Source organism: Mesocricetus auratus, unplaced genomic scaffold (genome assembly GCF_017639785.1).
Source record: "Mesocricetus auratus isolate SY011 unplaced genomic scaffold, BCM_Maur_2.0 Super-Scaffold_100020, whole genome shotgun sequence".
NCBI classification, from domain to species: domain Eukaryota; kingdom Metazoa; phylum Chordata; class Mammalia; order Rodentia; family Cricetidae; genus Mesocricetus; species Mesocricetus auratus.
Genome location: NW_024429201.1, coordinates 40,772,719 through 40,790,288, shown reverse-complemented (window position 1 = coordinate 40,790,288; position 17,570 = coordinate 40,772,719). Strand labels below are relative to the sequence as shown.

At 43.8% G+C, this 17,570-nt stretch overlaps 1 protein-coding gene across 2 annotated transcripts in view; it reads right to left on the bottom strand.

Annotated features, from left to right (window-relative positions):
* Fam81b (family with sequence similarity 81 member B) overlaps positions 1 to 17,090 on the bottom strand; it is a 94,828-nt gene extending 77,738 nt beyond the window's left edge. The window contains exons 1-4 of one of the 2 annotated variants that reach the window (XM_040729059.1): positions 17,007 to 17,090; positions 16,568 to 16,665; positions 13,323 to 13,387; positions 789 to 1,032 (exon numbers count right to left, since the gene is read on the bottom strand). In XM_040729059.1, coding sequence (XP_040584993.1) covers positions 789 to 1,032; positions 13,323 to 13,387; positions 16,568 to 16,665; positions 17,007 to 17,016 — 417 coding nt within the window. In that variant the 5' untranslated portion in view covers positions 17,017 to 17,090. The remainder of the gene's footprint in view (positions 1 to 788; positions 1,033 to 13,322; positions 13,388 to 16,567; positions 16,666 to 17,006) is intronic. The other variant, XM_040729058.1, reaches the window with a different exon arrangement.
* Between the last annotated feature and the right edge of the window lie 480 nt (positions 17,091 to 17,570).

Below are 17,570 nucleotides of genomic sequence, written 5' to 3'. Positions count from 1 at the left end.
GAACATCTTTGTCAGCTTTCTGCCTGAAGTATGCTGCCCCATCCCTCGAGTGCAGGCTCTCCATCTAGACTCCTGATGTGAAAGCTGTCAGAAGTCGCAGTGAAGGGCCTGTAGTGAAAACTTGCTTACTCTTGTTTAGTCTAGGGATTTTGTTTGATCAAAACTCTGTCTCCTTTAACATCTTAAAAATCATTTGTTTTTTGGACTGGTATGTGGTTTAGAGTGAACTAAATAAAATCTCAGCTCATGGAGGCTCTATTTGGGAAGAGGCAAACAGACATCAGAGATTGTGATAGGTTGTGGTAGCAGGTGCAGATAAAAGAGTTTAAGGGGGGCTGAAACTGGGAGGCAGGAGGGGTCTCTTCTAGTGTGAAGGAAGTGCTGCCGGCTAGGGTAGCATTTGCCTGGGAACTTGAAGAAAATAAAGAGCCACCCTAGGGACATCGACCTGAAGGTCTAAATACAGAGCACCGAAGAGCATGGCTGCCGGAAGACAGGACTTCAAGGAGGTCATCGTTGGCTCCTACTTGGAATTATTACAAGCTGACGATTTAGACTACTGAAGTCTACTAGTGCAACATTTGGCATAATGAAGTACCTTCTTTACTGTCATAAAATAGATTACAGTATATGTTAAGCGAAGATTTTTGTTTGTTCCATTATTTTTTTAATATAACTTATAGCTCTTTCCCTGGAACAGTAGCAACACATTTCTATAATTGGAAAACGCCTCTGGTGGTTGATAATCTTTGCTCAGCAGTGATGCCGACACGTGGAAACGGACCTACCTCAATGTTCTGGTTGAGTTTCTTGACGATGCTAGTGATGGTCTGGATGTGACTTTCTAGCAACTTCCTGGCAAGAGATTCTTCTTTTCGAAAGCCCTGGGCCCCCTGGAGACAAGTGGAGATGTCCTCCTTGATGCGGAATGCCTGCTCTAGGAGAAAGGCTATGGTGCGCTCCTGGTTATTCAGCTTGTCTTCCAGAGGACTTGTCTGGTTGTTTGGAATGACCGGAAGAAAAGGGGAGGCCCTGGTCAGAAAAAAGAAACCCCACAGTGTTACAAGAATGAGTAGGAGCGCTGTCTTAGTCACTGTTCCATTGCCGTGAAGAGACACCATGACCAAGGCAACTCTTATAAAAGAAAGTGTTTAATTAGGGGCTTGCTTACAGTTTCAGGGGTTTAGTCCATTATCACGGCAGGGAGTATGGCAGCAGCGTGTAGGCATGAAGTAACTGAGAGCTTTATAACCCGACTCACAAGAGGTAGGCAGAAAGGCAGAAAGAGACACTGGGCCTGATATAGGCTTTTGAAACCTCAAAGCCACACCTCCTAGACCAGTGGTTCACAACCTTCCTAATGCTGCAGCCCTTTGATACAGTTCCTTATGTGGTGGTGACCTCCAACCATGAAATTATTTTTGTGGCTACTTAATAACTGTAATTTTGCTACTGTTATGAATTGTAATGTAAATATCTGACATGCAACCCCACGGGGGCAGGGGGGGTCACAACCCACAGGTTGAGAATTGCTGAATTTTCTAAACAGTTCAGTCAACTGGGGAATAAGCATACATGAGCCTATGGGGGTCATTTTTTCCTATTTTTTAATTTAAGTTAGAAACAAGATTGTTTTACTTGTCAATCCCAGTTCCCTCTCCCTCCCCTCCTCCCTGCCCCCCACTAACTCCCTATCCCATCCCCTTTTTGCTCCCCAGGGATGGTGAGGTCTTCCATGGGGGATCTTCAAAGTCTGTCATATCATTTGGAGCAGGGCCTAGACACTCTCTACAGCAGTCATTTTCATTCAGTCCAAGGAACCAGGATCCTGAACTGATTTTCTCACTGCTACTTTTTTGTTTTATCTCCTGTGAGATATTTAAGATATTTCAGAATCTTGATTTATGTCTCATCTAGAGAGCAGATTAGACTTGGTATTACATTATACATCTTTTCATGTTTCTCAAGGTAGAGTTATTCATACTCAATGATGACAAATTTTAAAGCCCAAATGGTAATAGTTGAGGAGAAATTTACAGTAGACCTAAAGGAAGATAATAGAAGCCTTCTGCAATGACTTATGTCTTTTATATCCTTGTATATAAATTCTAGTTTAATGTAAAGAATGCAGGTTCTTGCATATAACTTTAAACATGTCTGGGGAGATCACCCAGTAGGTGAAATGCTGCTGTGCAAGCATAAGGAGCTGAGTTTGTATCCCCAGAACTCCCATTCATAATCAGGCATGTCCCTGGGGCTTATTGGTCAATCAGTTTAGCCAAATCAGTGAGCTCCATGTTCAGTGAGAGGCTCTGTCTCAAAATATAAGGTGGAGGGTAATTGAGAGAGATACATTATGTTAACCTCAAGCCACACACACACACACACACACACACACACACAATACACATAGTGACAATTTGGAGAGTTTGTATGAGGTTCTGTCTAGAAAAGTAAGCAAATTCAGCCACTGCAAAAGAATTTTGTAGCCAAACAAAACTGAAAAATATGGTATCTTTCTTTTGGTGACTTACACTGTGCATTATCCCATCAGTGTTTAAAAGTATTCCATTAATTTCACAGAAAAGGAAACTAGATTAGAGAATAGGTAAATAATTTGTCCTAGCTGGTTCCAGACATGACTAAAGCACTAGGTGATGGTACCCCGGAGTACAGGCCACTTCTAATGCTATTGAGAGCGGATTTCTGACCTCTTCAAAGGCTACAATCTGTTAGATTCATGTGGAAGGAGTATATTAACTTCAAACTAGTGTGCAAGGCATGGGGGCTTCCGTTGTGCTGTAGCCCAGCAAAGGGATCTGTTTCCCTTGGAGCTTTTGTTTAGCACACCGAGCCTCCACAAGAGTACTGTTTTGGTGTGAACACTGTTGTGTGCCGAAGACTTCACGTGTATGCATGTCTATCTAGCAGGTACTTCAAAACGGTGACATAAGCAAGTGGGGCTTGGGGATGAAACCGGAAGTCTAAAGGGAGCGGCCCAGCAGTGGTGTAGCAGCTCAAAGGGCCCCGGAGCCTCACCATGCAGAGCACATGTTTCCCTGCACCTGAAGGTACTAGCACCACCCTTGCACACCGTGTCTATATTTTAAACAGGAAAAAAGGGTCAAGAGCAAGATGTTTACCAACTGAGCTTGTCCTGCTAGAGGGCTCATCAAGACACCTCTGCCTCTTTCCTTGATTGAAACTATGGTGTATGGATCTATTTCATGACATAGACACAGTTTACGTATCAGAAGATCGATGTATCAGGCAGCCTGGAACCCAGGAGTTCTGGCAGAAACGTGCTAGTGATCTGAGGCACTGCAAGACCATTCCCCGGCCTCTAGATGATTAGCTAACCATAGCCTTGTGAGGCCATCTGAGCCCAAATCACCCAGCGAGCCACTCTGGACACAAGGGTGGCAAACAGGCATCATAGAGATTAAAGACCCAGGAGTTAGAGAGATTGGAAACGAGCTTGGAAAAGGCAGATATTTTGCAGGTTCTAATTTGGATTTAATGAACAATAATTGCCTTAACCAAAATTGCAATTAAACACCACATGTAGGGAAGAAAATAAACTTGAGATATTCATATTTATATAAAGCTGCCTATTGAACAGTCTGAACTGTACCTAGAGATAGAGATTTGGAAGCTTTATGTAAATTAAATTTTAGCTGATGATTTGGATGAGGAAAAGGAGACTGGCTGATCTGATAACTGTCTGCATGTGCACACATATGTGTCACGCAGCTGACATGTGTCTGCATGTGCCTTCACATGTGTCACATAGCTGACATGTGTTTGTATGTGCCTGTACATGTGTCACAGCGCTGACATGTGTCTGTATGTGTCTGCACATTTGTCACACAGTCGCCATGTGTCTGCATGTGCCTGCACATGTGTCACAGAGAAGGCATTTTCAGCACTTTTCGGCACTCTGCCAGGATTGCCTGTCCACTAGAGACATACAGTGTGTCAGGAGGCATCTGTGAGATGGAAGCTGTTGCAGACACCATGGTCTGAGTAGAGGTTAGATGCTAACATCATATCCTCACTAGCATAGCTTAAAAAAGAATTAATTTGTCCATCTTGGCCCTGCCCTATCCTACTGACCAAATGGGCCTCGATCCTATCCCATTGTCCATTTTGGTCCTATCCTATGCTACTGTCTACCTGGGCCTCGATCCTATCCCATTGTCTGCCTTGACTCTACCTGATCCTAGATGCTGCCTGTCATTGACTGGAGGCCCAGGACCTGCCATATGATAGAAGTGATCTATGTAATTCCTGGGGTAGCCTTTGGTACAATGAATATGCTGCTTTCCTCTCAGCCCAGGAGTCCTACTGACTCTGCAGAATCCCTGGTGGGACTGCCCGGAGACCACAGAATTCTATACATAGCTCTAGATGGGGTTAAGGGGCCCCAAACAGCTTCAGCCATCTTGAAAAATTGAAACTTTGAAGGAGCTTAAGCCTTGAGAGTGAGTGTGACCATTGTCAGGTCCAAACAGGAGCCCCCATGCCCCTGAAGTTAGTGGATACCCCAACATGACAGTGTCTGCCCAGCTCAAGCTGGAGTACAGAGAGCCAAAGCTCAGGGAGCAGTGAGATGGGTATCTGCCTGCCAGGAAGGGCCACTTCAAAGCCCATGCTTTACACGTCCCCAGTCACGTGTACCTGTTACACACGTCAGAGTCCACGCTCCTGCCCTGGCCTTTCCCACTTCCTCTTCTACCCTCAACACCTAGGTGGTTCCGGTTCACAGGGTTCCCTCCCTCAGCTACACCTTTCTCATGGCCCGCATGACTTCCCACTCCTCACTTCTACAGCCAGTCTGCTTCTTTTTCTCTCTGCTCCAGACTCTTAGAGATGCTGGAAGTCTGTGAGAGAAACCTTTCAGTGGTTTCATTACTGCATCCCCACTGACAACCACGAATCACATAGTCCTCTTGAAGAAGGGATTGGATACATACATTCCTCAAATTGCTGACAGTGTTACCCTGGATCAGGTATGTGAGTCAGAGGCCTAGTGGAAGAGGATACCAGGTCCTGCTGACGGTGATGTGTAACCTAGAAGAGATCTGGAGGTTTGCTCATTAATTTCTTTGAGCTAATGCTTCCTTGTGCTCTGCAGTCTGGATTGCCAATAAAGGGCTCTCTAGTTTTCAGTTTTAGACGATGCTTATAAATGATGCTATCCCTCTTCCACACTAAGATTACTCTCTTGCATGTTTTCATTGTGGCAGACACTGTTGATTGCATGCCTAAATTCCTAACGGCCATAGGAAACTTCTGCCCAATTCTGTTCATTTGCCTGCCCCTCATCCTCTATGGTAGCCCCATTCTTTTTAGGCTGAGGTGTACATGGTTTAGATAGAAACATGTGAAGCAACTCTGGAGAAGGAGACGCAAGAAGAAACTTGCTTAGATGATCTTGGCCTTCAAGGAGAGGGATGGACATGAAGAGACATCCTTTTTTGCTGGATATTGTCATGCTATGTGGTTCAGGGAACTGTGGAACTCATCTTGTGTACAGGAATCAAAAAGGAAAGGATAGAAACCCAATTGCTTGGCAATTTTGCTAAGCTGCCAAGTTAACCAAATCACATTTTTCACTAATTGTTGTTATCTATGCCAATCAGTGTTTTTAAGCCACCTTTGAGTGGGGGTTTCTGTTATGTGAAGGTAAAAGCAATGTGTTTGTTTGTATCTAGTGACTTAAAAATTTAATTATTATTAATTTATTGTGTGTATGTATGTATGTATGTATGTATGTATGTATATATGTATGTATGTGTGGGTACTTAGCAGCTATGGCCCAGGAGTGGAGGACCTGGGGATCCCATTCAGGTGGTCAGGAATACTGCTAGGTTCTTTTGCCTGCCTATGTGTCTTGCAAGCCCCTATATTTAATGATTTACCAACAAACATATACCAGTCAGTAAGTATTTACTAAATCTTTTACTCTGTGACTTAGCGTTATTCATTGTTTCTCACAAAGACATTTGAATTAGCAAAATGGGAGGCCAGGGAGGTTATTAAATACAGATTTGTTGGCTTCACTGTAGACTTATTAAATCATAATCTTGGAATGGGTCAGGAGAACTAGGATGTGTAGACAAGGAAAGCACTTCCATGATTCGAATGCACTTTGAAGACTGAAGACCACAGTGCAGGCTGAGAATGGGGGTGTGATTCAGGAATAAGAGAAGGCAGGGTACACAGTGAATGTGAACCGTGATCTCTCAGGCTCTGTAGACACCAGAAGCATCTCCGCAAGCTGGAAAGCAGCATAGACTGAGGGTGAAACACAGGCTTCACCACTTCGAAGCCAAGGGTTGCAGTTGCTAGGTCTTCAAACAGGGTCAACAGGCCAGCTTTGCTGTTTGGTTAGAGTGAGAAACCTATGATAGCTGAAGCCTCTAGCAGGGTGGTAGACCAGCCAATGCCATACAGCTGTGCCACAGTCCGGGGCTCTAGCAGGGTGGTAGACCAGCCAATGCCATACAGCTGTGCCACAGTCCAGGGCTCTTAGGGGCTCGAGTGTCTCCCCCATGGGATGCTGTAAGCTGAGGTCACGATTGTTCCTAGAGAGGGATACAGAAGCAGATGCATCCCAGCAGAGGGGCCAGCGGAGCAGGGCTGCCTCCACTCACCTGTCACAGCTGGCTCAGCTCTATTTCTAGTCTACAGGGCACGTGACTGAAGTCTCTGACAATGCAGCAATACTGCTATGCAAATACATTTGCCTACTCCCTAGAGACACCTAAGAATTTACACAAATGCTGGGCTATAATTCTTCTTTTCCTGGGGATTTTAAGGCTTATTTTTAAGTTATTTTCTACCTAGGGAGGTGTCTGGAAAGCTTGTCATGCCTAAGGCTTTCTGTTACCTAGAGCATAATTATCATGCTGGTTAATAATGCTCACTGAAGCCATAACCAAAGCTTTGTCAATTCTAGTCACAGGATTCTCAGATGACAAAGGCCTTACTTTCTCCTGCGGATTACCTGTTGCTGTAAGGGAGATTATTTCCTCTCTTGTTTCTCTGAAGCAATAACCAGAAAAACAAACTTAAATATTTGTAATGGAATGGAAATTCCTGATGGTCCTATTCTTCAAATCACCAGGTTATTACCATTATTGAAGACTAGTATTCAAACCAAAGGGGATATAACCTGAGACCTTTCACTAGCAAGGTGTGGCCATCCTGGTTTTATACACACACACACACACACACACACACACACACACACACACACACACCAACTAGCTCTTACTAACACACTGCATTTAGTGGGATCTTGACTTTTAATTTCACCTGGTAAGGGAAGAAATGACTGAATATCCCAGACTATCCAGATGGAGTTGCTAGCCACAGGAGAAAGGACCTCTGTGAGCCTCTGCAGGAGGCTTTGCACATATCACTGACTGTAGCTGAATCTGAACAGATTTTCCCCAGTCTCCGAGTTCTGCCTCTCTGGAGATGGTGTGACTTACACCAGCTGAGCTGTGGCTGGCAAAGGCATGGGTATAGGAGCCTCTTGCTTTGCTGCCTATACTGTTCCCGTGAAGAGAGCACTAAATTTACTTAGGAGCCTCTGACAACCATTTTGGAAATCCATAAAAGCTGGAGACAAAAAAAAAATCCTGGGAAAACTTAAACCCTCTTCTGAACACAAGAGGCCATACTGGGAAGATTTGCTACCTTTTGATGAGATCAATGTTAATGACTAGTTACATTCTGAATTCACAGAGTCCTGTAAGAAAATGTAAAGTAAAAATGGAGCAAGTATTCTGATGACTTACAAAAATAATTCGTGAGCATGTGGGAATGATGGATTAGAAAGAACTACTTTTTATAGTTTCTCTTTTTCTTGTCTATAACCGACCTGCAAACGCACTTTGCTGGCTGTGGAAGCAAGCCTTTGTTGCTGAGGTTAACCTAAGTCTGAACACTCTGAGGGGTGAAAGATGCAATTCATATTTGGGGCAAAGAGTGCAGAAAGACGACCAGGACTGGTGGGTTGCCAGCCAGAGCTTGCATGGGGACATGCCAGGAAACACAGTGACGGCTCCAAACAGTGGAACATCGAGGAGAGACTAGAGACACTGGTTGCAATCTTCAGTGGAGAGCTTTGGACTCTTAGGCACGGATGCTGTACCTGGTGTGAATGGCTTCCTTTCTTGTGGAGATGTGAGAATGGGTAAAGGTTCAAAGCAAATCTCTCGTGCGGGTGGACGTCTGGGCTGTACAAACAAATAAAATGTGCGCCTAAAGCAAGAGGTGGCTGAAGACGTCTGGAGGTTTTAATGTGGTCACAGTGGAGTATAGGGGCCTGAAGTCAGCATGGCAGAATGAGGAGAGGAAAGGTTGAAGTGAAGCATCTACAAGCCAGGAAGTGCCAAGGAGTGTGGGCTATCACCAGACGCCTGCTTAAAGCAAAGCTACACAACACATCTACTCCAAGCGAGCGAGGGCTCCGCCCCAACGACAGGCTCCACCCCGAGGAGCAGGCTCCGCCCTGAGCAACAGGCTTCGCCCCAAGCCACAGCTCTGCCCCAAGAAACAGGCTCCACCCCCCAAGGAGCAGGCTCCGCCCTGAGTGACAGGCTCCGCCCCAAGTGACAGCTCAGCCCCAAGAAGCAGGCTCCACCCTGAGAAGCAGGCTCCACCTCGAGGGGCAGGCTCCTCCCTGAGCGACAGGCTCCGCACTGAGCGACAGCTCCCCACCCCAGACAGGCTCCACCCAGAGGGGCAGGCTCCCCCTGAGTGACAGTTCCTCCCTGAGCAACAGGCTCCGCCCCAAGCGACAGCTCCGCCCCAAGAAACAGGCTCCGCCCCGATAAACAGGCTCCACCCCAAGGAGCAGGCTCCGCCCTGAGCGACAGGCTCCGCCCCAAGCGACAGCTCCGCCCTGAGAAGCAGGCTCCACCTCGAGGGGCAGGCTCCTCCCTGAGCGACAGGCTCCGCCCTGAGCGCACAGAGGACCCAAATCTGCCGACTCTGACTTTGGCCTTGTGACGTCCATGATTGTGGGATACACCTTTTTGTTGGGTGGTGATCATGGCAGTCCTGGGAGGTCAAGGCAGGTGGTAAGTTGTTGGAGCGCGGGGGAGGTTGGTGCCCTCCTGTTTCTACACAGAGCTAGCATATCAATCAGAGCCACATTTTAATTCTGTTACATCTCCACAGCGAAGGAGACCGAGGCTGGGAAGTGACCAGTGTCTTGACTACATTTTCCTCTTTCCTCCCGCACTACACTACTGCTTTTCCCTCAGAGAGGCAGGAGTGTTCTTTCCCTTGCTTCTGAGTGTGCAACCCGCTTTCAGCTCCACGGAGCTTCCCTCCAGTCACACCTTTCTGCGTGGTTCGCATCTGTGTCTTCTTGCTGAAGCCCACTCTGTCTCCAGACACCTGGGCTGGGCTATGTCCTATGCTCCACTGGGGTCTTTCATTCGTCATTCCTTAGACGCGGCAGAAATTGAGACCCTCCCGAGGCAGAGACAAGTGGGTTTCCTCCAGGCACTTTGCTCTGATGGGTTTTGGCGTCTTTCTGAGTAGCACAGGATGCCCGTGACTGCGCCTGCTCATCACCAGCAACTTGCTCATCCTAGGCAAAGGTGAACCTGGGCAGATCACAGGAAGTCAAAGACTTCCCGTGGTTGGTGACCGCCCAGTCTGCCTTGTCCCACCCAAAGCTTAGCATCAGAGCTTTGCCTTCTATTCTTATGCATCAGGATGTGAAATATCTGTACCCATCACACAGTCACAAACAATGAGTCACATCGCCAAAGAATGTCTGTCACTGTCCTAAGAGGACCTGGCAGTGACTGCCTCCAGACCCTGAATGCCACATTCTCAGAAGCAGAAATTAATCCTGTATGTTCTCCCCATTTGACAACACCGAAAGTTTTGTCTATCTCAGTTTTAGACACTATTTGACTAGCAGCCAGGCCCGTCTTCCCAATGTACCCCCAAGAAGGTTGCTGAGATACACAGCGACCGGAGGTCAGCCGGGCAGCAGCTCCTTGCGAGGTTGCTGAGACAGTGCAGATACTGTAAGCCGGGCTAGGAACTGCTCACGGCGGAACAACTACGTCTCAGGACCCCGTTTATTTAGGGAACTTAGAATTTTTCCCTTAGGCAAGAGTCTATCTGCTATCATAGAAATTTATATATTTCCGTCCTCCTTACTCCCAACTATCCCCAGCCCCTCTGTGTTCATGCCTGACAGTCTTTGCCCAGGTGTGTACATGCTCAAGTACCAACCTGTCTGCAAGAATTGTCCCGACAGGTTACTAAGAATTGCCGCCTCTTCCCTCTCTGGAATTAGAGGCATGTGTGATGGGAATCTTTGTCTGATTGTCTCACTGGAGACTCTGCAAGTGCCTAGCCCAGTGCTTGCACACACTAGGTGCTTAGCCCAGTGCTTGCACACACTAGGTGCTCAATACGTGTGTGAGTGATAAGCAGCTTGTGAAGGGTTAGTCGGGACCTCACGAAGCGTTCAATTCCAAGGTGAGAAAAAAATTCTCCCCTGATAGGAAAGCCAACTAAGTGAACATAGAGATCCATGAGAACAATGTGTTTTCACCCCCATCTTCCTATGTAATCTACTTTATCACACTGGAAGGTGTGGATGAAAAATCATTGGCAGAACTGAGTCTTCAGGAGGTCCTTACTTGAAAGCCACCTTCTTACACAGAAGGAAGAAGCTGACCAGAGAAAGGAAGAGGGGCTCCATTAGTGTGCCTTCCACCAGCTGGGGAAAAGCATTAAGAAGCAAGACTTTGGTGCTTTTCAGGTATTAAGCTTATGTGAGCGCGTGCACACTGCCATAAAGTATATACGTTCACTGTGAGTCAACTAGTAACGTTAGCACATTAGAACTGTTCACTGCCTTCAATATGGTGGCATCGCCACCACTATCCTAGCAATGATTCTGCTGCCCCACTTATAGATTATTCACTGTGACCTAGCGTTTAGCATGTACTGACCATTATGTGGGTTTGACCCCAAGTGAAAGGCCAAGGACCCCGTGAACACAAGCCAGTCTGCCAGTCTCTTTAGAATGTCTATCTCCAAACCAAACTTTCCCACAGATAGCATGATCTCGTTTGTTACACAGGTTTTGCTCTGGGAGACTCTTTTCTTAAACACATAGGTGAATGTCTGTAAGGACAAATTCTGGAAGCTGTGCAATGTCTACTCAGGTGCTTTAATGAGTGGATAGTGACCTTCACTTGTCTAAGGGACTCCTCTGCATGCCACTACACTGTTGCCGATTCGTGATTTAGAGGGCATAGTTATTTAAAGAAAAACAGCCACTAAATTTTTATTAAATATGCCAATTCAAAATTCTGCAATGATGGTTGCAATGTCTGGATGTCATTTTGTTTTTCTGCTAGTCAGCATCTCATAAGCTCTTCTGTAAGTACAGCTACATAGTTCAGTCCCCATCACCTGCCTTACTCTCCATTATAGCTGTCATCTTCAGTTCATCAAAAATTGGTATTCAATACAGCATGCTAGACTACTGCAGGGTTATTAAAAAGCACGAGGCTACTGAACCCTGTGTTTTGGGGCTGCAGCCTGAGAGAATAGAACTGAACAGTGCAGTATATCTAACCATCTCAGGTAGTGAATAAAATAGACACATGCATGGCTTAGGCACGGGGAGATGGGACTCTGAGTATGACTGAGGGAGAAACGAATGTTAGGCCAGGAAATCTTTGTCTTAACTGCATTTTGCTGAAATCCAACTGGACGAGATAGCTAAGCAAATCAGGTGTCGCCACCAAGCCTGATGACCTGGGAACCACACATGCCAGGACAGGACCAACTCTCCAAGGCTGTCCGCTGGCCTCCGCATGTGTGCACATGCCCCCGCAGACATACACATAAAACACACACACAATAAATGTAACTAACCTTCGCTTGGGCTGAAATCCAAGATAAGATTTACAGTTACTGTTATTCAGGGGTTTACTCTCTTGCCTCTGGAAAATAGGTCACTCTGGCTTCAAACTGGAATTCTCTTACTATGTCATAGAAATGATTTCTAATTTCCATTTGTCATATGCAGACCTAACCCTAACCCTAACCCTGAATTGCAGAAACAATTCTCCCTTCTCCTAGGATGCTTCAAAGTTAGCTAATATGTCCTTTATAATCAATTTGGGGCACACTAGGCTCATTGGTCCTAACTCAGAAAAGTTCATTTGTCTAAATGGGACATTTTTGAACACTAAAAAAAATAATTTCTCATGTTTTGATCCTCTCCATGCCCGTGTAAATCCATACTCATTTAAGCAATTGTGGGCAGGGAAAGCGTGATAAGAACTGAAACGCGGAACTGCTGAAATGAATTAAATGCCTTTGCCTGAGAACAGGGAAATTCTTAACTAACTATTGCAATAGAAAGCAGAATTTAAAATGTCATCATGTACATTGTCAAAGATGACTCTAAAAATCAGTCTACTATTTATGGTTTTTCTTCACATTGACTCATTTATTTGACCACTTTTCTTCTGTGGTTAGGATTCATATTATAGAATCAGAATTATTTTAAAGCTGCAGAAAACGCCAGGAACTCTTTGTTCAACCTCCTTGTTTTGCAATTGAAAAGAAAGAACTGAATTTCCCAGATACGGGGTTGATAGCAACAATGGAAGGACCAAGACTAAATCCCAACTGCTTTGAAGTTATTAGTAGGAGGGCAGGTAGCACCCTTTCATGTGCTGAGCAGAAGACAGCTCCAACTCATATGCATCATTTCCAAAAATCCACCCTTAAAAGCTAGAATTCTGGGGCCTTTGGACAATATGAATCTACCAATGGCTACATTCTAAGTTGTGGCACCAAGGACCCACTCCTATGGACCACCCTGAATGAGTTCCAAGTATAGCACTGTAAGTTGAAACATGTAGAATTTGGTTTCTTAAAAAGTCAGACTTTTTCTGATGATTAACATGTTTCAGGTTTTTCTGGGTTTAAAATTTTTCACCAGTGTCAGCAGACCAACTTGGTTTAATTTTAAAGTTTTAGTTATCTATGTGTTGCATTGTGTTATGTGTCAACTCTTGCTCCAGTTGCATTATTTCCCCCACAAATCTACAGGAATTTATGGAAGTCACTTAAAGAGAAGGCAGTAACATCTGTCTAGAGAGGGTGAGATTTGCCTGTTTGAGGTTGTTCAGGTTTTCCTGGAAGCAGAGAACTATTTATGTGATTTCAAAGGTTTCATCCAGCTATTCCAATTGCTACTGAGTCATTACATGGAGTAAATAGTTAAAACCACTAGTTTATATACTTACCTGTCAACATATTCAACTAGATCTGTAGAGTTCTTGGTTGACATTTTTGCTGGAGATAGCCTTACCTAGAACAGAGGCAACAGATTCAAAATCTATCATGCAATGCTTCTTGGTGGCTGCTCTTCATCAATCTTGTACTTAAATAATGTTTTTAGTTTTTAAAAAATGTACAGCATCAGCCAACTGTATACTTGCCATTTGTATTGTTAGTGACTAAAACTGAATTAAGCTCTGGGGCACTCCTAAAGAGCATTGCTATGTAGGTTTGGTAAACATGTCAGGGACCATTTGTATTGTTAGTGACTAAAATTGAATTAAGCTCTGGGGCACTCCTAAAGAGCTTTGCTATGTAGGTTTGGTAAACATGTCAGGGAAAACTTTTCAGATGTTAAAGTCTTGCTTCAATCCAAGATGAAAACTTCTAAATGAAAACTACAGTGATTATTGACTGAGCTTTGAAAGAAATTTCTGAGGGGTATCAGCTAATTATCAAAACAGCCCCAAACTAGAAAGCTAGTCAATCCAAGTGATTTTATATTCTAAAAACCCTAGATGTCAGATTATCATAGATGAGAAATAAAAGCACAGAACAGCTATATGTTAATTTAGTAGCATGAGACAAGCTGGCTATAAGAACACTTAGCTGAAAAATCTCTAATTCACTATTTTGCTACTTCTAGAAGGTTCTATTTCCATAAAGGTTAATAATTTGGCAACATTCCAATGAGGAAAAAGATGCCAAATATATTCACTATTTCCATATATGGAAAAAAACCTGAGTATCTAATGCCTTTTTTAAAGTTTAAAAACAAAGCAAAAAATTTTTTTTGGTTTTTCGAGACAGGGTTTCTCTGTATTGTTTTGGAGGCTATCCTGGAACTCTCTCTGTAGACCAGGCTGGCCTCGAACTCACAGAGATCCGCCTGCCTCTGCCTCCCGAGTGCTGGGATTAAAGGTGCACAAAGCAAATTTTATTCCAATTTAATAATCAGTCACTGAATTGGATTCAGTGGAGGGACTGTAGCTGATATTCTCAGTTAACACATTGAACAAGGTATGTTTGTTGGGTATTTTTCTTGGGTTATACCACTGCATGGTAAAATAATGGGTGTGGTGGTCTGAAAGGAAACAGCCCCCATAGGGACTGGCAATATAAGAGGGTGTGGCCTTGTTGGAGGAAGTGTGTCACTCTGGGCATGGACTTTGAGGTCTCCGATGCTTAAGCTATGCCCAGTGTGGACACAGATTCCTTCTGCTGCCTGTGGCTCAAGCCGTAGAACTCTTAGCTACTTCTCTAGCACACTGCCTGCTTGCTGCAATGTCTGGGCATGATGATTAGAAACTGTAGGCCAGCCCCAGTTAAATGTTTTCCTTGTAAGAGTTTACTGTGGCAACGATGTCTGTTCACAGCAATAGAAACTCTGATGGAGACAATGGGATAAAACATTCAGATTCTTGTTCAGAAATTAGATCTTTGGGAAGTTTCAATGGAGTTAATTATTTCTGGGTTGGTTCCATTAAAATTCTAAGGGCCAAGACACTTACTTGCAAATCCCTCTCCACATCTCTGAAAAATATTTGAAAACCAGGCACTTCTATTATCAAGAATGTTGGTAGTGACCCTGCTGGCTTGACCCAGTTGGCAGGAGGCTATCAGAATAGGCTCCCAGCTAGTCAGAATGGGGCTAGTGAGGTTTTGGGAGAGTGCATTGGCCCTGGATATATTGTGGAGCAGACTCTACAAGAGGTTGAATTTTCCTTAGCCTGTGCTTCCCCTAGAGCAGTGGCTCTCAACCTATGGGTCACAAACCCTTCATGGGGGGTCACATATTATATATCCTGCATATTAGATATTTACATTGCAATTGATAACAGTAGCAAAATTACAGTTATGAAGTAGCAAGGAAATAATTGTATGAGCATGAGGAACTGTTTTAAAGGGTTGCAGCATTAGGGAGGTTGAGAACCACTGCTCCAGAGAATGCCCCACTGGACACTTGTACACTTGTGTTCTGGATGCGTCCTGTGTATCCAGAGGACCTGAACACATTTCTGCTTCTCACCGTGTTTCCTACTGTGACTGCTTTGGGTCCTGAACTTATTCACTTCATGCCAGATGTTTCCTCCTCACCTCTCCATGGAACCCCAAGGGTAGTGGGAGTCTGGGCTTGGTCCTTCATCAACTGGTGGGTCCATGCATTATGCATTTGTCAGCCAATAACGCTGTGTAAATATTTGTAGAATGACTGTGTCCAAATGGAATGATTACTAGGATATTATCACTACTACTGTATATATGTGTGTGTGTGTGTGTGTGTGTGTGTGTGTGTGTGTGTGCATGCATGTATGCCTTTTCAATGCATTCTTAGAGGCTAAGATGTGATTATATGTAAAAATTCCTTCACAAATAACTTATGGGATTTTTTCAAATGTTTCTGTTCACAATAACATTTCAACATCATATATATTATGATTTCATTTTTCTGATAGCTCTATTACATACGTATCAATGTTTTTTTCAGCATATATGACAAAAGTTCCTTTAAATAACTAATTTAAGATGATGTTTCTTTTGGGTGAAGAACTTGAGGCCTGGGGAAGTAATGGGTTGTGTGATGATCACTCTGTATGCTGAGCCTGTTTTGCTGGTATTGCTTTAGTAGCTCAGTAGAACTCTGCCACAAAAGGTGGAAGGAAACTGAGGTGCAGCAATCACCCAAGCTAAACAGAATTCAAAGCCAGTGCTTGATGTTATGCTGGCTTTCTGGTGCCTTCTCATGAGAGGGGACGACATCTATATTGCTCAGATGTTATTAGAACTACCAAAGTCCAGAAGCACAACTTGCTTTGTATGGTGGCTTTTGTTGTTAATGGGAAGTATGAGAAGTACGGAAAAAGGAACATTATACATAACTATGGGTTTTCTTAAATAATCGAAAAAGGAACATTATATATAACTATGGATTTTCTTAAATAACCTTAGTCATAATAAATCATTATCACATTAAAAACTTAGCCCCATATTAAAAATCAATCCATTTAATATGTTTATAAACTGAGCTCATTGTTTTTCAGGTGGCTTTGCTGTGCTCAGTCACTTTATCACGGCAGAACAAACAGGAACTGCAGGAAAACAAAAAAGAAAGCCATTCTTCTGGGATTCCTTCAAAATCTAAACAACCCCGAGCTTCAGAGAAAGTGAGCCAACTATCCCATTCTTAATATGAATATCTGAAAGTACTTGCTTTCTTTTCTTGGTCACTGGCTGAGCCAGGAAGGGGGCCATCAGTTGGAGCTGGCGGCTCATCGGCAGGCAGGGAGGCACTTTTGTTTACATCTGTATCTAGGCAACCAGAATGCAGAGTCAGAGCAGGAAGTATAGAATTTGAAGCCAGCTACTATACAGGTGGCAAGACTTCAAGAGATGCCTCCAATTTGTTTGAGAGTTCCCACCCCCACTCCGGCTCCTGACCCTACCAGTGTTACCCCACAGGTACTTCCAAAAAACATTTAGGAACTTTGTTGCAGTCGAATTGTCCTAGAATATTGGGAGATACATACATCCTAATGTGTCCAAGAGAAGAGCTGAGTCTTTTTTTTTTTACTTTGTTTACATATACTAAGAAATATAAGAGCGAAATATGAGAAATTTAAATGTTTAAAGAGCTGTCCACAGGTAAATACCTGAACTCATAAAGTTGATTCCCCAGCTTTTATTATTACTTTTTGTTGACTTGCTTTTTATTTTTGGAAGGGAACAGAAATATGTTTTCCTTTTTAGAAAGCCAGAATGTAAAGGAATCCTGACGGCATGCAAAGTGAAACCTTCATGCTCCTGAAGCACGCTGGCAAGGTAGTGCAAGAGCATTGTGACACAGGAGGGATCTGTGATGTCAGTGACTCCCTCTTATACCCTGGTCCCTAAGTCTCTAGGATTTATGGGTCTATCGTAGGTTTCATTGATTGATCCAATGTTTCAAACCCTACCCCAGATTCAATTGATGAGTTTGACGAGGGTACAGTTTTCATCAAATTAGAAGCAGAGAAAAGAAAATTTTTATTCCTTAATCTTTTTCCATATATACTGGTTGAGGAAGCTAACTTCTTGAGGCCATTAGAGGACCATTATAGCAACAGAAGATAACATTGGTCAAGACTTAAATACTGGAGTTTTGCTTAGAAAAAATTTTATTCATTTATTGCAAAATGAGGTGACTTATTTTAGTTTTAAAATGTTTTCCTCAGTTT